This window comes from Pagrus pagrus, assembly GCF_965226575.1.
Source record: "Pagrus pagrus genome assembly, chromosome: 19".
Classification (NCBI taxonomy): Eukaryota; Metazoa; Chordata; class Actinopteri; order Spariformes; family Sparidae; genus Pagrus; species Pagrus pagrus.
In genome coordinates, this window is record NC_140203.1 from 25,089,865 (window position 1) to 25,113,593 (window position 23,729).

Below are 23,729 nucleotides of genomic sequence, written 5' to 3' on the forward strand. Positions count from 1 at the left end.
CTAAATAATCAAACTCTCTTTGTTTTCATGAGTGAATAAACGGAATAAACAAACTGACCTTAAAGGACAGGACAATTAATACTGTTTTACTTTGTTTATATGTGGCGGACCCTGCCACCTTTGTAGCTTCAGGTTTCTGGGACCTTATTTTCCTCTGAGAACAGCTTGTTTATTCACTTATGGAGAAAGTTTGTATTATTACCTCAATATCGTAAATATTAAAATTCTGAGTTTGAATTTCTTCTCCAAAACTACATAGTGAGACCAAATCAAGCATATGACACCAATGTTACACGAGCAAAGACTCAGACACACACACACACACACACACACACACACACACACACACACACACACACACACACCTCCAGCAACGAGAACAGCATGTTAACATGATCACATGGACTGTGAAAGTAGGACCTCGTGTCTGTTTGTGGTGAGTGGTTTGTGGGTGTTGTTGGTGGTATAAATGAACATTAAATGCATCACATGTAACAGTCGTAGCAGGGAAGAACACTGGCTGCAGGGTGGGGGGCCGGGTGTGGGGTGGACAGTGTTGAAAGGATAGTTGCTGTTGGTTATGAGGATGCCTGGGCACCCAAGGTCAAATAACTGGCTAAAATTAGTCACGTGTCAGCTGTGACACGGAGCCAGTGTCCTGTGTGACTGGGAGGGCTGGTTATTAACCACGCAGCAGGAAGCCATGTCTTCTCACGTCCTCACTGAATATCTGTAAATGCTGCTCTACCATTATTCTCTGACATTTTGACAAGTCGAGGTTTGGGAGAAGTGACGTGTCCAAAGTTTGACAAAGCTGAACGCAGTGTTGTTTGGCAGCATGGTTATGAACATTAGGCTTTGGGTGGAAAAAACCCACAGATTATTATTCTGACACGTGTTATAAGTTATTGTTACAGATTGCAGCAGTGCTTGCTGGTAGGAGTGGCTTTGACTTCCACTGGGCTGCTTAACAACTGTGACAGAGCAACAACGAAGTTCAATTTTAATAAAGTGACACATAGAATGTGTCAGTTTTTGTTCCATCTATAGCTTTGGTGTGATGTTCCATAACTCTAACCCATTCCTACTGATTAAGCCCACAGTCCACGTTCTGCTAAGTATGTGACAGTTGGCCTTGTGTGGTCATGATGCATATTTTTGCAAAGAAGAATGTCAGACTGATAAGTAGGGCTGGTGCAATGCGTCGACTTACTTGATTTCGTAAAATACGTCGATTTATGTAACGTGTGTCGACGTGGAGGATGTAAGCAGTACTACTGCTATATTTGAGCACTTGAAGCGGAAGCATCCTGGGGCGGCTGGATTCACACTGGATCGCAGGCTAGTGCGGCGGTGTGGAGTGTCACTCCATGGTCCGTGTGTGTGACGCGTTGGGAACCCCCGCGGTTTGCTGAAAGACGAAGCTGCTGTGCTGTTATGCTACTGGCATGTTGGTTCCTACTAGTGATTGTTTGTCCTCATCGAGGGACTAAAAATAACAGAAAGAACCAGGATGAGGCAGATCATTACTGTGTGTTTTAAACTGGGAGACAATACCGAACTGGAGTGAAAGTGAAACTTAACGCTACACAGAGAAAGGTCTGTTGTGTTCCCTCTGTAGTATTTATCCATGCTAAATAACATGCCCAGCTACTGACCCATTCTACTCTGCTTATGATCTCCGGTTGTTTCTCTGCCACAGTAGGTTAAACATGCCGGTCCTACAGTGATAGTTGGCATCCACGGATGTGTTTTAAACTGGTGCACAATGCCAAACTGAGTGAATACACATGACACATTGCACTCCACTGTGGCTTCAGTCATTGTCTGATCGCCAGTAGGCCTGCACGATATGAGGAAAATCTGCAATGTGCGATAACACTGTTCAATATTGCGATGACGATATAACTTGCGATAAATAAACAAATATTGAAGTTTGCATATTATTAACTATACAGTTAATAATAGTGTTTCTGCATTAATATGTAGACAGCTAACATAGACCCGAAACATTGAATAGCCAATGCCCACTGAATAAAGAATGAAATAAATTATTTTGAACATGCTTTTATCGAACAAACTGCACATGAATACCCAACCAATTAAGCAGAACATTAATTTAAATAAGACATTATAATTATATGAAATTAAAGTTTAATTTCCCCTGCTCCCTTTAAACTATTTTCTTGTAAACTCAACCAAAACATCTATTACCATGCAGAGTTGAAATAAATAAAAAAAAATCCAGGGGGAAGCGACTTACATAATTAAAAAAATATATAATAAACCTGGCACTTTATATTAACTGTAATGTCTCTCATCACAATCATCAAGGCCCTTGACTCTGCCTAACATCTATAGTATGAACTGAGATAGAGTAGGGCCAGCCCACTAAATCAAGAGAAAATAAAACCAGGAAAACATATCTACCCTTTAGATCAAGCTACAACCTTAGTTATTCCCTTAACACAAGTTCTTGGCCAAGAAAACCAGCATGTTAACTTTGTTAGGTTTCAGACATGTACCACATTCCCTGATGTGCTGAAGATGTGCTGATGTGCTTACACAGTACCTGTCTTTGTAACATGTTGTAACAGTCAGAGTTATTTAATGTAGCGCCACTAGGTGGCGCCTCCTTTTGTTTAATGGGTAATGTAACCTGTACGATGAAGAAGAGCAGGTGTACTTCCGCTCCTCAAAAGAAAGGATACCGCTAACAGAGCGAAGACTTCCCTTTTAATGTGTTTTTATTTTGTAAACTGTCGGTAGAAGAACCTCGGTGTGTTCGTGTGCACGGATGCCTGTAACATTAGTGCCTTAGAGACCTGGCATGGCATGGTCAGTGTTATAAATAAAAGTGCCGTGCGGAAACCCCCAATGTTGCCTGCCATATCTTGAGTAGCCGGAGCTACCCGGCGTTGCCGCACTAAAGTGGACCATCACCTTCCCCTTCACCAGCCCACGTTACAACGTTGTCTCTCCTGAATCCAAAATAACTCCATATAGCAGAAGTGCTGTTCTTCGTCGACCATTTTCATCGCTTTTCTCTCCTCCCTCAGCCATCATAACCTGGCAATCACCACCAAACTGATGCCGATTAATTTTGTCAGGATAGCTAACGGCTAGCTGGGGCTTCATCTGATTGGCCCTTGTATCCAGGGCTCCGTCTGATAGGCTAAATGTTAGCATGCTCACGGTGCATGCAATGCCGCATGTAAACAAAATGATTTTTCTTATTCATCTCGTGTCAGGCAGTCTTTTGCGATGTGTTTATCGCACATGTTCATATCGCGATGACAATGAAAATTCGATTTATCGGGCAGGCCTAATCGCCAGTTTATGTTATGTGATGTGTCAGCCTCAACTTTGCTGCTGCATTGTTTTGCCAAAACAGAGCACCCTCATTGAAATGAATGGGGAAACCTGCGTTTTTGCTGCACTGCTGGATCCAGTATGAATTCACTTTTTGTCACCATCCAAATATATTAGGATTGCACAGATTACCAGTTAAACCTGTTAAAATGTTATTTCGGGTAAATTCGTTGTTATATTAATCGAGTAATGAGAAAAAAATTATAGTAAGATTAATTGAAAAAATAATCGATAGATTAATCGAAAAAAAAAATTTATAGATTAATTGATTAAAAACCCGATATATCGGCTGGCCAATATTATCGGCCGATATTAGGCATTTTCCAAACTATCGGTATCGGCATTTACAATAGCCGATAAATGAATATTTAAAAAATAAAATAAAAATGGACGAAACACCCTTCAATCATGTTATGAGTGTTGGTGTTGCATAGTTTGTCCACCAGAGGACACTCTACAACGTCCCTGTTGGCAACACTCGTGTTTAGAACGCCACAAACCCGACAACCAGCTGATCCAGCCAGAGTCGGGCAGAGCAAACCAGTTATCCACGACTGAGATCATCGGTGAAGTGTGTTCATGGTGAGTTGGCATCTGTCACGAGAAATACATTGCTTGAATAACAATTAAAAGAACATCCTCATCAGTTCTTTTAACTCAAATGAGCATGACAAAATTTGTGACTACCATGTCCAGTTTTGCTGCAGTTACGTGTAAGCTGAGAGTGAAACTGACTTGGCTAGTAATTTTGATGTTCCTCTGTTCTGTTGTGACAATAAAACAAACAAGTTTATTTTTAAACTGCATTATCATATTATTTCAGTGAGGATAAATAACTAGGATAAAATAAATAAATAACTACAAATAACCAATGTTACGGAAATCTGTTGTATGTTTTGTTACACGTTTCTAGATTTTTTTAATATATACACACACATATATATATATATATATACACACATCGGCCAATATATCGGAATACTTGATTTTTTAATCACCAAATATTTGTATCGGTATCGGCCTTAAAAATCCTTCATCGGTCGGGCTCTATTAAAAACATTGTCACGCTTGGAAAAAAAGCAGAGCGCTGAGAGCATGAGCGAAAAAATTACAGAGACAGGGAGGGTCCTGGGGAGAGCAAGCTAAAGAGGGGAAAATAAATCTGCCATATCCTTTTCTTTCATTCATTACATCAAACTCAAACATGCAACTGTAACTACAGAATACAACAGGATGTCCCTGTGTTGTGTTGAACACATCCTTTCCTTTTTAATCCACCATGGCTCTAATTTGCATTATATTCATGGCTCTTCAGAAGTTGAGGGAACACAAATAGGGAACACTCCAAAGGGACTTTTTGTTCCTAGTTTAGTTCCTGAGATTACTTCCTCTACAGAGTTCCTGGAACGATTTGGTCAAAAAATCTTGTATGGAGAGACACTGTGATGTACTGGTGTCTCAGTCTCCTCATTTAGGTTTCCCTGTCCATTTATTACATCTATCTCAAACGTGAAAGTCCTTCCACAGTACGTGAATGCCATCATAGGTTGCCATCATTTTTTAAAGATGATATTGATCTAATCTGCCAGATTTTCACGATTTTTCAGGAGTGGTGGCCACACCAATGACAACGTGTGAAAGTTTAATTCCTGTAGGTCAAAGGGCTGTTTGGTTGTTCATCGGTCTTTTATTAGCGGTGATTCTCAAAATTCTAACAAAATTCCCACCTGAGTATTGGTGTCAAAAGGGAAGTGTGTAAGTAACTGGAGGAAGGTTTTGCTCTGCTTTGTCGGTTAGCTGGACAAACCCAGAATTCAGATGGCAGGAAGCTGAAGAACTCTGTTTTTTTCAGGTGGGTGGGCGTGTGTGTGATCACAGCTTATCTACCTATTTCCTTGCTCATTTCTATTTCCCAATTTATTATTTTAGTCCAGTTGATTTATTTCACAGTTGGACGTACTATTTCCTATCATGCTGGCTGGCGCTCTCTGTGATGTTGGCCTTGGCGATCTGGCAATTTTTTTTAATCACAATATTTTTTTTCTGTATTGTTCAACACTGACTTTTATCACAATATTGTATTATTTGAAAAATTATCTTATTTCTCCAGGCTTCAGTCTATCAGGATACTATTCAAACTGGCAGCAGACGGTTCATTAGTTTAACTTTAGAATATAGTTCAACATAAAAAAACAATAACATAATGTTAACATTTAACTCTGCCAACATGTTTTGCCTGTCTTAACAAAACGATGCAAGTTAGCTTTGCCCCAAACTCATGAATCATTAATTGAATTAATAGTGTTGTAGCTGGGATGGTCCCATTTCAGGTGATGGAAATGATTTGTTGTATTTCCTGCTTTGGCTGGCGCTGACCAACGCCATTTTTTGCAGTCATACTACGCGCTTCGACACTTCTGGGATGCCCGACCAACTGCCATATACTTGGAAGTGTATTATCTTTTATGCGTCCCTGCCAGTGATAGCCGTGGGTGGCCTGAGGTCTGTAAACGCGATATCTCAAGAATGCTGTGATGGACTTACTTAGATTTGGCACAAACGTCCACTTGGACTCAAGAATGAATTGATTACATTTACATTTACACAGCAGGGGGGGAATAATGACAGGAGCAAGGGAAAAATGTAGTACATAGAGCCAGGTAGGCCTCGTAGAGAGTAGGTCCGGGGACGAGTCAGTCACAATACTTTAATCCAGGGTTTGAATAGCCAATAGTCAGTGGTGATGGTTTCAAGGAAGTAGTTATTTTAAGCCAAACCATGATCTTTTCCTAAACCTAACCAAGTAGTTTTGGTTCCTCATATAGAAAGTGTAACAGGACATTACATCTATTATCATGACCACAGAATAACAACGTGTTGTGTCCACAGGTATGCAATTTTATTGCTCAGCCCAACTGTGTTGCATGTGTTGCTCCATGTACACAAACCCCCACTGAAACACCTGGGAACTCTTTGCATTGGCTGATCAACTCCCATTAAACTGTCTGTTTAAAGTTCCTTTGACCCGCTGGAATGTTATTTGTGCATTTTATCTCTGACTGCAGTGATTAACCGACCATTGCAGGAGGTTGAAGTCTTCCCAGCATGCTTCAGGCAAGAGGAAGGGTACACTCTGACTGGTCTCCAATCTATCACAGTGTTTACACCCATACACACAAACATACTCACAGTCACACCTATGAGCAACTAAGAATTTAGGAAATTATATGGTTTTTTTTGTGACCCTTTGTAATGTGAAGAATCTCCCGCCCACTGATTCTTTGGAAATTGCTGGTGCATTCTTGAGAGGCTCAGAGCTGTTTTTCATTGTGACAGAGGAAGAGGAAACAGCTGTGTGGGTTAAAATTGATATAGTGTCTCACATTAGCACACAGACTTAACAGAAATGAAAAGTCATGGGCAGTATCTCTGGAAAGTACCTCTCGGGATCTGGTTGGCTTCAAGTCAAGATTTGTTTCTTGAGATTCTGAATTGAAATAGAGATCTCTCTTCTTTTATAATATATAAAAATAATAGATATATACAGTAGGAGTATTCCAAGGGACCAGTAACCATTTCAGGAACTCAGGAACTAGGCTGGACAGTTAATTGAAATATTTTACAAATCACAATATGGCATAGTGCAATATCCACATCACAGGGGCTGCAATATTTTGATGAATGTAAAACGTGTAACAACATACTATTATAAAAGAAACATTGAGGTGCTATGGAGATGCCCTGGCCTACAAATCACCCTCTTCAGATGTCAGGGATCATGTTTGGTTGGTAGAGAGCCCAGCGAAAAATATATTTTCTCCAGTGAAAATGAAATGCAAAAATTACCATTCCCACTAAAATTGTGACTCATATGGCAATCGTCAAAATAATTCCAATCTGAAGTTTCTTTTCCACATGGTTCAGACCTCCCCTGCGTGTGGACCAGAGGAATCGATGTCTAAGTTCCTCTGCCATAGTTGCTGGTGCCAGAAAAATCTACTTTAGGGGTAGTTCTTTTTGATGGCCCAGGATCTGTCAGGGCAGTAACTCGCATGACTGTGTTGCTGTGTGGGAAAATTGTGACATAAATGCTACCATCAATTTTTGTTAAGCTTTAGCCATGCCAGCGACATTTGCTCGAGGGATAGCAATATTAGTCTGATAGTTAGTTGGCTGGTCAACAATATTACACTGTAATATCACTGTCAAGCTCCATGTCATGTTTTTATACACACACACACACACACACACACACACACAAACACACACACACACACACACACTTACAGTATGCATATATTGTAGACAGTTTTCATTGACAAAGTCCCCCCACCCATGTATCCACACATACTGTAGTTATATGTGTAGGTACCACTATAGTTTTCTGTTTCTTCAGGATTCCCACGTTGATCTGTCCCTGCTCTTGCAGCTTTTAAAACTATGTTCACTGAGCCCTGTTCTAAAATATATCTCACAGTTTTCTGTCTGAAACACTGTGAGAGCCAGGCATACTAAGAGACAGTGGATTAGAAAAAATCATAAATCTAAGGCATTTGTTTCCTCGGGGAGATGATTCCTTTTGTGGAGTTTTCTCAGCACGCGTCTTCCACCCAGCCTTTGTATCTGTGTTCTGGTTGAAAACCATACAGCTGGGGGCCCATGAGGCCAGGCAACATACCGTGGATCTGCTATAGTGTGTTGAATGCCAACAACAGCACAGTCTTTACTACCCTAATTAAGAGCAGCCTGACATATGTGTGTCATAGATCTGTTCCAAAGTCATGGCATGAAGCCCACTTGGTATAACAAACATTTTAATGGTTAGCAGAGCGAAGCAGGTTACGGTTGAGTGCAAGTTACCACATGTTCACCCAGCTAAATACTTAAATCTGACTCATCAGAGGGAGAGGGGTGTTTAGGGGTAATTCTCGTAATGTTTTGGGATAGAGAGCAAGTTTAAACAGGCTAAGACATTAAGCAGCTATTTTTTTGTCAAAACAAGTCATCAACACATACTTGACAATGGCAGCTCCAGGTAAACAGTTGTTAATGAGGTTGTTTCTTCTGAAAAAACAACTATGCTGATGGAGAGAGCAGGAGGCACAAGATCACGCTCAGATGACTCAGCTAGTCACAAGAAAAGCCAAGAGGACTCAGTGAAGCAGAGACTCACCAGCTCACCCTGAGACGTATTATCAGTGAGCCACTTGTTTGGAAATGCCTTTTTTATTTCCAGTTAAAACCAGAACAAGGTCTCTATCATCATGAGTCAACACCGCAGGCACCCAGTCAGCTTGACCTCCCCTGTCAGAACAGTGTTTAGTACTCACATGTTAGTGTTAGTTAGTTTATGTAGCTGTAACTGAGGTGCCTTAAAGCTATAATAATCATTTTCTCATTGTTCTTCAATCCCTGCTAAAGATCATGTGTTGATGTAGTATTTAGATGTATTATTGTCTTCTGTTTAATTATGTTTCATGAGACTCTTGCTCTTGTGGTTATACTGTAGTTTTGCCCTCAGAATGACACTACAGAATGTTAAAGAGAAATTGAGAGAGACTTCCTGGATCTTTCCCTTTATCTAGATCCACACCATAAAGTGGGTTCAACCTGGGCCGGGACCCAGCCTCCATCCAAGTTTCATTGAAATCTGTACAGTAGTTTTTGTGTAATCCTTTTCTTGCATCCATTGTTCAACACAAACCTCCAGCTCATTTACACTTGACACTGATTTTTCCCAAAATCACTTTTCCTCTTGGTCTCCTGTACATTTCATTCAGACTTTTTCTGGCATGCCTCCCTATGAATCCAAAAAAGTTAATTATGTTAGCTGTTTAACTGTTCTTAGAGCAGCCTTACCCAGCAGCTAGTACAGCTGCAGACTTGACATAAACTGCCATAACTGTGACATGAAGAACTCCAAGTAAAGTCTGATGAGACTCAGTGGCAACATCACTTATTTATATTTATTCATGATTTGTACGCGACCTAAATGCTATGATAGTCTCATCCAGGATTTTGATATTCTCTCAAACTCAACATCTGTTGTCTCTTACCGTGTCCGGTCTGAGCTCGATCTGGATCCAGCTGTAGATCTTTGACACATGTAGAAAGTTCTGCAGCCTGCAAGGATATGTGTGTGTGATGTGTGTTTTGCCTTCTCATGTTTCCTTAAGAAATACGGTTTGAATTAATTAAATAAAATTTGAACAGGTATCTTCTCTGTTACAGTAGTTGGTGTGATGCCACCATGGAGGCACAGAACAACAACCAGCCCACCTTAGACAACCACAACAATCTCTACAAGATACCTGGTCAAGAGGATCAGGTATGACCGGTTATTACACAGGTTCCCAGTACTTATAATAGAGAAAGAGCTCAATGTTACATGTTCTTTCTATCAAAAATTCTTTCTGTTCTAATGCACTATACTGCAGTAACTTGTTCAGCCTTTTAATATGACATTTTCTATTACAGAAAAACGTGCCAAGCTATAAGTACTGCTGCACTCTGGCTAACTTCCGTATTGAAAAGAAGATTGGTCGGGGCCAGTTCAGTGAGGTCTACAAAGCCACATACCTGCTGGAGGGACAGCTGGTAGCACTCAAGAAAGTCCAGGTAAAGTACCCTCAAAAGTCCTGGTTCAGTACACACAAAGTCCAGGTATCGGATTCTGCTTCGGTACTTCTCCTTTGAGTATTCTGAGCGTGTTCTAAATTCATACAGATGCACTTGTCAGGATAATAAGTAAGTGCACGTGGTTTTATTAATTGACTAATTCAATATTGTAAATATTGTATGTGTCTTTAAGATTTTACTCTTGGTCGCAAAACTGATTAAATAAAATGTAGAGCCTGACCAACATGGTGACATTGTTCATACTGCAGTACTGACTGATTATAGCTCATCATAGATGTTGGTTTTGATGTGATTATCAGCTGATAAGTAACAAGAAATGTCAGTACAGTGACACTAAATATATGTTTGGAGTCATTTAGAATGTCACCATTACATAGTTTCACCATTTTTCCACTAGCACTTTTGACCGTGCTGAGTCGCACCGAGCTGCGCTGATTTGCTTTTCCATCACTAGCTATACTGCGCCGAGTTGAGCCGGGCTGCACCTACAATGGACCTGCTCCCGAGAAGGGCCAAGCCGTGGCCTCTGAGCGGGCTTCGGTGACGTTTCGCGACTGCAGCCAACCCAAACAAGCACAAGCAGACGAAATTGTTTAGTGATAGCAAGCTTTTTAGGGAACCAGTGTCAACGCCATTACATTGTTCATCATCATTTACTTCATAATGATACGTTAAAGCAGAAAACTTGTTTGTTGACAGTTAAAGAATAAGATCAATAATCCATCAAAATGAGCTTTCAGTTTCAATAATCAAAATCAAAAGCAAGATCTGTGATTTCTCACAGCATTTTTTTTATCACCACTGCACCTACTTGCACATACTTCAAAGATGACGGTGCCGAAAAAATATGTTAAAATCAAAAAATCCAATTGAATCACGGATTTTGAGAATCATGACACCCCTAGAATAGAGGTACTAGATCTTATATTACCTAAAATATGTCTGTCACTTCAGATCTTTGATATGATGGATGCCAAGGCTCGTCAGGACTGCATCAAAGAGATAGATCTGCTGAAGGTAAAGTTGATCAGCAACCAAGATTGTCCTGCATTGTTACACAGGAAATATAAGGGCAAAGTCAAACATTTGAATGCTCATTTGATACTTGTTTCAACCATGTCCACTCATGTAGATGATCACTTTAAGCAGTTATACATTTTGATTGTTGAAGCTGTAACTACTATAACTATGTTATAATGAACAAATGACAGTTTTAAACAAGCATTTTCTCCTGTTTGTCCACTGCAGCAGCTGAATCACCCGAATGTAATCAAATACCTAGACTCCTTTATCGAAGACAATGAGCTCAACATTGTTCTGGAGCTGGCAGACGCCGGAGACCTGTCCCAGATGATAAAGGTCAGGAACTACTGCAAAGTCCTCTGACACTCAAAGTTTTAAGTTGGATTACAGTACACAGATGCTGTATGCAGAAGGTGACCCAAACCCAACAGATGCTACATCCAGGAATAAAGAAATGTATGTGTTAGATAAGTTGATTACTGGTGTGTCAACATTAAGGTTGAAAATCAGATAATGACATCCCAGTATTACCCAGGAATTCTCTCCCAAATGAACTCCCTTTTACTAAGTTACATGCTTTCCATGCTAATCCTGTTCATGTGAGAGCACCTTTCAGATAAGCATTGTCACTTTGTATGGACTAACAATCCTTCCCTCTGTTTGTTTAGTACTTCAAGAAGAAGAGGCGACTTATTCCAGAGAGGACTATATGGAAGTATTTTGTGCAGCTCTGCAGCGCCCTGGAGCACATGCATTCACGCAGAGTAATGCACCGTGGTAAACAACTACTCCCAGACCTACTATCCCTCCTCTCAGTCCTCATATACACCATACACACTTAACCATCTCCTCCATCCATCCTTCTGCTCTACACAAACCACCTTCTAACCTTATCTGTTTTTGCATTCATATTATCGTTTCCCTTCTCAACCTCTTTCTTACTTTTCTAACACTTGCAGTTGCATAGTACATAACTTAGTGTACACACTGTGACCATGGCTATCTTCATGTTTCTGAACCGTTAGCAATTTTCTGACAAGTTCAACAATGATAAGTCAAACAGTTCAGATTAAGTACAGAAGTACAGTATGACTACAAGGAAATAGGGTGTGGATATTTCCAGGTTCAAGCGTTTGTGTGTGTGTGTGTGTGTGTGTATGAACCAGATATCAAGCCAGCCAACGTGTTCATAACAGCCACAGGGGAGGTAAAGCTTGGTGATCTTGGATTGGGTCGCTTCTTCAGCTCTAAAACCACGGCAGCCCACTCTTTAGGTAAAACCACAGAAGTCTTTTCAACATACGGTTTGTAAAATCTGATTAATAATATGTCAGCTGTGAGAGTGTGTTAAAGATGAGTCTGGAGAATGATTGTTGAGTCTCATTCCCAGGTTGTCATTCCCAAAACATCTCTGTTTGGCAACCTGGGAATGAGACTCAACCATCAACTCTCTCCAGAATCGCCTTCCCTACCTTTTAAGGCGTTGATCAATAAGACTTGATTCAGTGACAGCTTATATGTACTTCAGATAGAACACTCCTTCTCAAGTAGTTTTTTGTTTTCGCTTTGGTACAAACATATAATCTGATATATTTGTCTCTCTCTCCGGGCCAGTGGGGACACCTTACTACATGTCACCGGAGAGGATCCATGAGAACGGATACAATTTTAAGTCAGATATCTGGTCCCTGGGATGTCTTCTGTATGAGGTAAGCTCTTATACACTTTGACCTATACTGACAGTGAATGCCATATACAAAATAACTTCCCCTACCTGTAAGTACAGAAGCCTTGCTAGCAGCCGCTGGAGGCTGCAAGGCTACACCCCACATGTCAACATACTGGTGATGACCAGTACTGGATCAAGTGGATCTACTTTAACAGCATGTCAACACAGAAAGCGTTTTAGCCATAGACTGTATGATAGAAGTGGACATAGCCTCCACCTGCATCCATTTGTCTGCTACTGCTGGTTGCAAAAAGGAGTCCGATAGTGTTGAAGTCAATGAGAAAATGACCCTTTTGAATTGTTAGTTACAAGTCTTCTTCAACACAGCATGATGTTTTTAATGTGTGAAATGTGGTCCTGTTCAGAGTAAAATAGATGAGAAAGAAGGGAATGTTTAGGGCGTGGCTACCTTGTGATTGACGAGTTACTACCTCAGCGACTGTGAATCAGAGGTGCACCGTGTGTATCCACTGCACACCGCATGTACATTTTAATAACTGTGAAGTTGTTTGTGGGTGTGGTCCACATGTCTCAGACCCTTTCACACTGTGTTGTCAGTTAATGAAAGTTAATGTAACATTTTAGAATGTTTTTCTCTGGTGACTACATTTAGTCTTAAGCCTGTTTCTTGACAGTTAATACTAACATCCCAATTATTATGATGATTACAGTTAACATGACTTATGGCTGCATTTTGCTAACCAAGCTAGCAAGAAAGCGCTAATATTAGCTGATAATTCAATGCTTGTTATTCTTATGAGATAACAGAGGCTCACTTTGCTAACAGCGACTTTGCACAGTGTAGCTCCTGTCTCTTTAAGGTCTCCCTCCTGAATACCAAGTCTGCTCTGATTGGTCAGCTCACACACGCCTCAGCCAGCACCGCTAACACTGTCTCCAGTCAGCTCTGTCTTGCTTTTAGCTTCCAGTCAGCAGCACTTCTACAAACACTTCCCCAGCACACATATTTAAGAAGAAATATGATTGGTACTATCCTCAGCCTCACTGTCCACCAGGCCACTCACGTTACAACTTTCTAACTGTCGTTGTATGGTATGAACAAGCTAACTGCTGGGTGCTAATCGAAGTAATCAAAGTACACCAAAATAAAATGACTCCACTGGATCTTGAAATCTACAGATGGGAGCAGATGAAGACGTTGGTGTTGATTCTTGCAGACAACAACAGAGCAGCTCTTGTGTTTAGCTCTTAGCTTGTACTGGCCCTCATCTTATTAGATACATCCTGTAATTTCATGCTTACAGTTGTTGAAACAACATGGTCCCTAGTTAAAGATGTGCAGGTCTGTGCAGCCAACAACAGAGCAGCTTTGCTCACTTATTATTATGTGCCAAACTAGCTCCTAGGCATAAATTATGCAAATGTGTGACATGATGTCAAGAAGTCACAGAATCAAAGGCTGACAAAGCTTTTCAGGCTCTTCAGGAGCAGTGTTTTCTGTGGGAGAGGGGAGCTCCCAGTGGAGCTCAGTCTGGGCTTTTACCATCCTCAAGAACACTGAAGGGAAGGACAAAACCAAAAAAGCATAATAGGTCTCCTTTAAAAACATTACTATTGATTGCTATATGGTTTGTATAACATTTTAAAAGTTCCAACTCAAAAATAAAGTATCGGTCGGACTATACTGCAAACTGACATTAGCAGTACACTTGTCCCGAGTGAACCGTTGTTGGCTTTTTCCACAGGCTAAAGTAAGAGAGACACGTGCGTTTATGCCTGTAATTTAGATAAGAAGGAGACTTTAGCAGGAAAGCTAATGTGTCGTTCATTCTGCGGCCCTTGTGTTGGAAATCAGAATATATGTATGGAGATATGCTCTCCATCCACGTGGACAGATACCTGATGATATTCCTTTATATGTCAGCAAATCATGAAATAAAACAACATATAAAGTAGACATTTCACCCTCTTGGAGAGGGAACAAAAAAAGTGCTATTTCATTTCACCACTGAGAACATGATATCCCCTGTTCTTAGTCATATTTCCCTGTGTTTTGTTGGACTGCTGAGCCATTGTCAGATAGTCATCTCCTGACACAATGGTTTCACAGTCCTCTGTTTTCTGGAGATGTTCTGTGCATGTGGGAGGTTTTGACAGGCTAACAAAGAATGAATGAGCAGCATTATGTGTCACTTTCACTTATTCTGTGGCTGTGTCACCACATGTACCACATGAGAAACCAGACACTTTCTCACCCTTCATACCTTCCTCTCTTCTGCCCTCACGTCTTTCACAACTTATTTTTACTTTTTACTTTTTAAAATTGCACAACTTACTGTCCTGAACAAGTACATTTATATCATAAAATGTGTAATGTGATTACTTAACTTTATGTCAGTGTTGCTGTTGTTACTTTTTCATTGACTGACTTGTAGAAGTAGCAGGATAACTTTGTCAGGGGCAACATGGAACATTACTGTGTCTGTGTTACCATTTTGGTAGTTGGCATCCTTTCAAGGGTCAAACACAAAAGCTATTGTGCTTGTCTGAAGCCCTGCCTGCTAGCAGCCTGACATTTTGGCCTGAAAACGTCTGTTGTCCAGGGGTTCACCAGAACGATTAGAAATCATCCTCAGGGGACCAAGAATGGTCACACTGGATTCTATAGGATTCTCTTTTCTAGTTTGAAAGATACTGTGTCATGGATCAAACTCTGACCTGATGGTGGCGCTAGACTATAATATTACGTGACATCCTTTGGGGACTGTAAATATCCACACCAAATGTAATGTCAGTCTTTCCCGTGCTGATGGTGTCACATATTGGCATTTATAAAGATAAAGATAAAGGGACTGATCTAGGATTTTTTTTACTTTCTTTAACATTGCGAGAGAGGGCAAGATCAGGTGTATTTAGGTGGCTGGTATCTATGAATGAGTACAATTTGATGCTGATCCTCGATCTGTTAAGCAGTTATGGTGGTTTAAAATTTAGAGGGCTAATAATAATAATAATAATAATAATAACTTTATTTTTAAAGCACTTTTCATACATTAAAAATGTAGCACAAAGTGCTTTACATGTTTTAAAAACAACCCTCATCCCGCCCTACCCCACCCAAGGCCCCAACCCCAGCACATATAAACGTACACACACACACACACACACACACACACACACACACACACACACACACACACACACACACACAAATAAAATTGATCTTAAAAACATGTGGCTGAACACAGAGGAGCCAAGTCAGCAAGCGCTGTCACAGGAGGCCGTCTGCACCAGGGGCCGCCCACTGCCCAGGCCAGGACACCTCCACTCGGGCGCCCACCCAGCTACAGGCCAGCGAGGGCCCCACAGCAGCGCGGCTAAGCACTGCCATAGGCCCCCCACCAAGCCCAGATGATTTTCGCCACGAGACAGAGACATCCCAGACACGGCCGAAAGCAGCCCCCAGCGCAGACAGCCCCCACCAAGGAAACACTGGAGATATTGAATAAGAGCATAAAAGAACTAGAGACAATAAAAACATAAAACATCAAACATAAAACTACCTAAAAACTACATAAAACTATACGGAATAAGAAAGTTAAATAAATAAAACACTAAAAGTAGCTCAAATCAGCTCTGCTATAGGAATAAATAAGTAAGTAAACAGTAAAAGTAACTAAATAAATAAATAAATAAAAGTAAATAAATAGCGAGGACTAAAATATAAATTGGCTAAGAGAATAAAACATTAGTTAAAAGCCAGGTTAAATAGGTGGGTCTTGAGCCTGCTTTTAAAAATATTAACATTCTCTGCGGCCCTCAGGTCCTCCGGCAGGCTATTCCACAGACGGGGGCCGTAGTGCTGGAAAGCTGCCTCACCGTACGTTCGTGTTCTAGCTTTAGAGATTATCAAAAGGCCAGTGCCGGAGGATCTCAGGGTCCGCGAGGGTTCATATGGTAAAAGCAGTTCTGAAAGATAAGAAGGTCCCAAACCCCTAAGACATTTAAAAACCATCAAAAGGACCTTAAAATCGATCCTAAAACACACAGGGAGCCAATGCAGTGATTTTAAAACCGGTGTAATATGAGCCCGCCTTCTGGTCTTCGTCAGAACACGTGCTGCTGAGTTCTGTAGAAGTTGTAGACTTAAGATGTTTCTTTTAGGAAGACCAGAAAGCAGGGAATTACAGTAGTCAATACGGCTGGAAATAAAAGCATGCATTAGCGTCTCCGTGTTAGCACGGGAGAGAAGGGGGCGGACTCTGGCTAAGTTTTTTAAATGATAAAATCCTGTTTTTGTAACCTGTTTAATGTGTGGAATAAAATTGAGCTCAGAGTCGAAGATGACGCCCAGATTCTTTACCTGATTGGATGGAGTTAAAGATATTGTTTGCAGTTTTGATAAAAGTTTCTCTCCCTGGGCCTTAGGATCGATAATTAAAACCTCAGTCTTGCTCTGGTTGAGCTGTAAAAAATTTTCTGCCATCCAGGATTTGATGTCTAAGATACATTTAAAAAGGGCATCAATAGGCCCTGTGTCATCAGGAGACATAGATATGTACAGTTGTGTGTCATCCGCATAGCTATGGAAATTGACACCATGCCTCCTGATGACATTTCCCAGTGGGAGCATGTATAGGTTAAAAAGTACGGGGCCTAAAATTGAGCCTTGGGGCACACCACATTTAATTTCATGTATCCTTGAGGAGCATGTGTCCAAACTTACCAGATAATTTCTATCCCTGAGATAAGAACTAAACCATTGAAGGGCAGTACCAGAGACACCAACAAGATGTTTTAGTCTGTTTAAAAGAGTTGGGTGATCTACCGTATCAAAAGCAGCACTTAGGTCAAGAAGCACAAGGACTGTAAGTTTGTTTAAGTCCAAGTTGCACCTAAGATCATTGACGATCTTCAATAGTGCTGTCTCGGTACTGTGGTTTGTTCTAAATCCAGATTGGAATTTCTCAAAGATAGAACGACTATTTAAAAAATCATTCAACTGAATAAAAACAAGTTTTTCTAAAATTTTGCTTAAAAATGGTAAGTTGGACACTGGTCTGTAGTTATTAAGAACATCCGGGTCCAAATTGTTTTTCTTCAGAAGCGGCCTCACTACTGCCGTTTTAAGGGCAGCAGGGAAAATGCCCGTCTGAAGGGAACAATTCACAATATTCAAGAGCTCAACTTCAAAGGATCCATAAAACGTTTTAAAAAGTGATGTTGGAATTGGGTCTAAAAGGCAGGTTGTTGGTTTTACTTGGGAGAAAACTCTACCAAGCATCTCAGCTTCAACCAGAACAAAACTGTCCAGTGTTTCCTCGGGTAAAAGCAAGCTTTCTAATGTATTAAGAGCAGTATTTTGACTCGATAAAATAGAAGATCTTATAAAATCAGTTTTACCCCTGAAGTGGTCTGCAAAGTCCTCGCAAAGGGAGTCTGTAGGAGTGTGTTGATGTCTGTTAAAAACAGGGTTGATTAACAGATCAATAGTATTAAACAGTATTTTTGGATTATTTTTATGATTAGTGATTATGCTTGTAAAATAGGAATTTCTTGCATGCCTGAGAGCGTTATTATAGTTTTTTAATTGTTCACAGTACAGTTCATAATTAACTGTTAATTTGTTTTTTCTCCATTTCCGTTCTGCTACCCTGCAATTTCTTTTCAGTTTTTTGATCTCTTCATTTCTCCACGGGGCTGTGCGCTTAGGCAGTATCGTTTTTGTAGATATTGGAGCTACGAGATCAAGTGTAGATTTGAGATTTGACATAAAATGTTCAACGATAAAATCACAGGAAGCAGGTAGAGTAACTGGAGAATGTTTACCAAAATTATCAATAAAATTTGCAGCCACTTCAGGGGTAATATAGCGTTTCCTGACAGTTCTCACTGAAGTCTCCCGCTGAATAAAACTGGTGACATTAAAAAACACACAGTAATGGTCCGACACAGCCAAATCAACAACAGAGGACACAGTAGCTGACAAGCCATAGCTAAGAACTAAATCCAGAGTGTGTCCTCTGTTGTGAGTCGGCTGAGTAACATGTTGTGTGAAGTCCAAGTAACTTAGTAGATTTAAAAATTCTTTTGCCAAGGAGTCGGATGGATTATCAATATGCAGATTAAAATCACCAGATATAATGATAAAATTATAAGTGGCATGAATTATAGATAAAAATTCAGAAAATTCACTGATAAAAGCAGCATCATGCTTTGGTGGTCTGTAGACAGTGATGCACAGAATTGAGGGACTGTTAAAAACAACTGCATGATGCTCAAAGGTGGTGTACTGATCAAAAGGGATTTCTTTCGTCTGTAATGAGTTATTAGTTATAGATGCAGTACCACCACCTCAGGGCTCACAGGGCTATTGAGTTTAATATTTGATTAGGCTTAATTGAATGAAAGGGAACTTTTGGGCCTTGGCAGTATGAATATGAATGAGGTATGAACTCTACGGAGGGCCATTCTAGTTAGGGTATTATTCAGGGGATTGGGTAGTCCTCATTGGATTTTGAATAGGTTTTTTTTTCAGCGTTCACTGTCCACTCCTTTCTCCTTGCAAGAATCTCTCTCATCCAGACTGTCCTCCTCTTCCTCCAGATGGCAGCACTGCAGAGTCCGTTCTATGGGGATAAGATGAACCTCCTCTCCCTCTGTCAGAAGATTGAGCAGTGTGACTACCCTCCCCTCCCACCTGACCATTACTCTGAGAAGGTAGAACAACACAAAATCAACTGTTTGGCTCTTAATCATGTTGAAGGCCATTTTGATTAACATCATTCTCAGGGTGGAAAACGTACTGTATATGCAGTCAGTCACTCAAAAATTAAAACCAGCTGTATCACTCAGCATGAATCCAGTTAGCTCGTCTCTCTATTATTAATCACTATTGCTTCAAAGGTAAGTGATTAACATTTGGCTGTCAAACTGTTTCATATTATTTCTAAGTTGTTTTAGGAAATTATTGAGCCGCTTGTACAGTATTGAGAGACTGACGAACACTTTGACTGAACACTGGGACTGGTTGACAATGATAAGATGAATACATTTTGGACAACACCATCGTTATGCTGTAAAGGGACAGATCAGCCCAAAAATCAAAAACACATATTTTTCATTTTACCTGTACTGCCATTTATCCATCCAGATTGTTTTAGTGTAAGTTGCTGAGCTTCGGAGATATCGGCTGCGGAGATGTCCGCCTTCTCTCCAATATAGTGGAACTAGGTAACACTCAGAGCACCGAAAAACTCTACGAAACCTTGTTGAGCAGTTTCACGTAAAAACTGATTCCTTCCTATCGAACTACACCTGCCAACCGTATCACTGTGAAGAAGGAAGTGTGCATGTACACATGGACCTGAGGCTAGCTAACCGAACTAATGGTGCCTTCCATTTAAATCAGAAGTCGGAGCTGGGAATGATGTCATAGCCTAGGATGACCACATGTCACTACAAGTTGGAAAACGAGTTCTAGCAAAGTTAGCCGTTTTTAGTCATTGTTAGCAATACCAGTTGACAGCAACACATCTGCTCATATAAAGACTGAAGCAACCTCTCCACAGATAGATGTTGGACTGTGTGTGGAAGACTGACTTATCCCACCGCAACCAGACCCCAGATAAGCAAAGACAATGAGTGGATGGATGGTGCTCATAAACAGTATATTTTCAGCTCAGTCTATGTGGATGTCATTAATGTGTACATCTGTATGTCACAAGCTTCACGAGCACATTGATACAGTTAGCAGGTGTAGTTTAATAGAAAGATCTTACATGAAAATGCTGTTATTATCTGGGAGCTACACTACCCTGACAGTTTGTCATTTGTGAATAGATTCTGACGCATGGGAGCCACTCCTCGCTGTTGAGTTTGTCAAATGTATTTTTGGTGCTTTGAGCACCACAATCTGAGTGCCATCTAGTTCCATTTTTATTGGTGAGAAGGTAGACATCTCTACAGCCAGTATCTTCAAAACACTGCACCTCACAGCAAAACAGTCTAGATGGATACACAGCAGGTACTCTTACAGGTAAGAGGAAAATATATATTGGATTTTGGGGTAAACTGTCCATTTAAGCTAATAAAGCCCATTTTTCACAGCTTCGGGACCTGGTTAGCATGTGCATCAGCCCAGACCCAGATCAGCGGCCGGACATCGTGTTTGTGCTGCAGATCGCCAAACAGATGCACATGTGGACTTCCAGCACCTGAGCACCATCTGCTGCAAGCCCCCTCTGCTCAGTCTGAGGAGCTCAAACCACTAGAAGTGCGCTCTGCCTGGTCTTACAGAAAAGTGTCTGCCTCATCCCGACAGGAGGAATCCATGGGAAGACTTGCACAAGTGGACTGGGATGTTTCAACATCCAAACACCCACTTGTTTTCTGTCGTGGGGGATGTGAAGAGGTGCATTAGTGGTGTAGCACGCATGGAAAGTGGATTTTCTGAAACCACGATTGTTCATGTGAGAGGCGACCGCATTTCTGCCTTTTTCTTTGGCTACAGATAGAAAGCTGTGACTCACTATGATCACAGATTTCTCTAAGCTTTCTTTTTTGTATAGGGCTTGCATTCCAAGTTCATACCCTTTGTGTCAGGTGAAGTGTGTAGTAGAACTGGGCAATTAGAATATTTATCATCTAGTGTCTATCAATGTAATCATATCATACCTTTCTTTCTTTCTTGTCAATTTAAGTTCGTCATTTAGGAGTATAAATGCACAATTGGTAAAATTACAGCAATTACTAAGTCAGACTTCTCTGAGGATGATTTCAGCTTTATCTAACCATTTGCTTGCTGTGAGCATAATGTAGGAGATGGAGGTCAGCAAGACAACTTGACATGTGATACATATATTTATCTTTATGAAAAGAAGTTTTTGCGGAGAGAAGCTAGAGTGACTGTGGTGGTTTATAACTTTCTAGGTCTAGTATCTCAAGATAATCACAACAGTGATATATTCATAGCTAGAGACCGGCCTGTCAACACGTTCATGTTCCAACCCATCTGTACTCGGTAGTCATTACTACATTATTGCATGATTAGTCAGTACTCATTGGTCTGGGGCCCATCTTCAAACTTGGCCTTGGGCAGACATAAAAAACACTGAACCTGACATGCCAGATAGTTTATTACACTGAACCATCGAGAAGGGAACCGCTAGAAACTGTTTGTAAAAGGGCAGGAACTTTCAAAAAGTACTTGGCAGGTGATTGGACGAACCATCTGTCTTTCGCTGTCCATTACAGGCTTACTTTAATCAGATTAATAGTAGGAGAGCGTCCGTCGGGAGAAGAGCGAAGACATCTTTTTCATGGAGAAAAGCTTCAGAGGCTCTCTTTGCTCTTCTTCCAATGAAATATACCCTCCACTTCTGATGTAGCTGATGCTATAGCAGCTATGCTAACAGCCAGTTATCAAACAAACAGTCCCTTCTCTCGCTGGTCCTCAGACCTAAACTACACATACAGCTGACAGTAGTTCTTCATAGGATGCCGATTAGTTAAACCACAGTGTGTTAGACCAAAAGTGCATAGCTTAAAACTGGCAAGATGCATTCTCAAGATCTTGAGGTAAATTAACACCTGGCAGTGTAGGACCACACATGATGGCACACACACGCGCACCCACACAGATTCACAAGTTATAAAAAACACATGTCAGACTCATACTGCAGACCAAGAGTCTGGTCAGGTATCTCAGGCTCTGCTGCAGTTTTCACCCTCCATTTTTTAAATAAGTCCTCCAAAGTCATGATCTCACTGTATCCTCTGTATTACAAGACAATTAAGTTGAGATCTTTTGATAATGAGCTTAAAAATTTCATCATCATCATCCACCACAGCCTCCTGGCTTCAGTTGTCTGGATTTCTGGACTGGACTTTATTTTTCTACTGCCCAGTCTGAGTGTCACTGTCCGTGCTTCTTGAAACTGTGTCGACCTCTTGACTTCATTCTTCTAGCTGCTTAGTTAACAAACTTCCATTTGTGACAACTTTCATGTTGCCTAAATTCTTATATTATGCATTTCATTTCAGTGTTGATAGTGAAATAAAGAAGGAAAGAAAAAGCATAAAAAGATTTAGAGCTTAAGTTGTCATTATTATCCCAGGGCAACTGAAAAAGTGAGCACATTACTGCGTGTTGCAGTATCTTTACTCAATCTGTTCCATACACGTGAACAGGCACACAAAAGTTGTCCCAGAATAACAGTTTGTGTGAAGGTGGTGGGTGTAGGTGAATTGTCCAAGGATATTAACGTATAATTAAAGTTTCATGTGATGTACTATCAGAATGTAGTTGATGATCATGTTCAAAGTGGCTACATGTGTGAACATAGACCATTATTACTGTGAAACTAAGCACCGTAGAAATGAGATGCTGTGAAAATCATTTTGATAGACAGTACTAAACAAGAATGTTTAACATTGTCTTTAAGGAGCATATCTGTTGCACAGTGCCTTATTAGACAGAATAACTGAACATTGTTATATTCATTTGTTAATGATAACTTGTATTTTATGCTAATAAAACGTACAGGAAGCAGGAAAGTCTTTCAGTTTTCATCATGTGTAGACAATTCATATCTTCTATCTTTATCTTTATAAGCAAGTATTGTACTATTATATTTCTACCAGCTACTTTATCGTTCATCATTACATTAAATGTGGTTGTGTGTGGGATCCCAGCCAAGTGCTTCCTCTTTTGCATTTATAGTAAAAAGTGTTTTTAAAATTAAAGATTAGAATGTATTCTTATTACAATAACCGACCCTTGTACCCTTGTTATTCAAATTACAGAGCAACACAGGATTTCCATGTTTCCTACATACACACTACTGTTCTCATGTGGCCTAACATCATGGAAGCAACATAGTTAGAACCATAGTTATATGTAGTTTCATCACACCGATATCTAAAGGGCTTGTATTCTGAGGGCCAACTTTACATTTTTCAGTAAATGGCCTCTCAATATTTATGATTGGGAATATCTTCAGCA

General features: G+C 40.4%; 1 protein-coding gene across 2 annotated transcripts in view; it reads left to right on the forward strand.

Moving 5' to 3' along the window:
• The window catches only part of nek6 (NIMA-related kinase 6), a 24,474-nt gene extending 986 nt beyond the window's left edge, over positions 1 to 23,488 (forward strand). The window contains exons 2-10 of one of the 2 annotated variants that reach the window (XM_084382611.1): positions 9,604 to 9,700; positions 9,850 to 9,990; positions 10,966 to 11,028; positions 11,260 to 11,370; positions 11,703 to 11,811; positions 12,201 to 12,308; positions 12,649 to 12,743; positions 19,331 to 19,444; positions 20,834 to 23,488. In XM_084382611.1, coding sequence (XP_084238737.1) covers positions 9,623 to 9,700; positions 9,850 to 9,990; positions 10,966 to 11,028; positions 11,260 to 11,370; positions 11,703 to 11,811; positions 12,201 to 12,308; positions 12,649 to 12,743; positions 19,331 to 19,444; positions 20,834 to 20,944 — 930 coding nt within the window. In that variant the 5' untranslated portion in view covers positions 9,604 to 9,622 and the 3' untranslated portion in view covers positions 20,945 to 23,488. The remainder of the gene's footprint in view (positions 1 to 9,603; positions 9,701 to 9,849; positions 9,991 to 10,965; positions 11,029 to 11,259; positions 11,371 to 11,702; positions 11,812 to 12,200; positions 12,309 to 12,648; positions 12,744 to 19,330; positions 19,445 to 20,833) is intronic. The other variant, XM_084382612.1, reaches the window with a different exon arrangement.
• Positions 23,489 to 23,729: the final 241 nt, after the last annotated feature.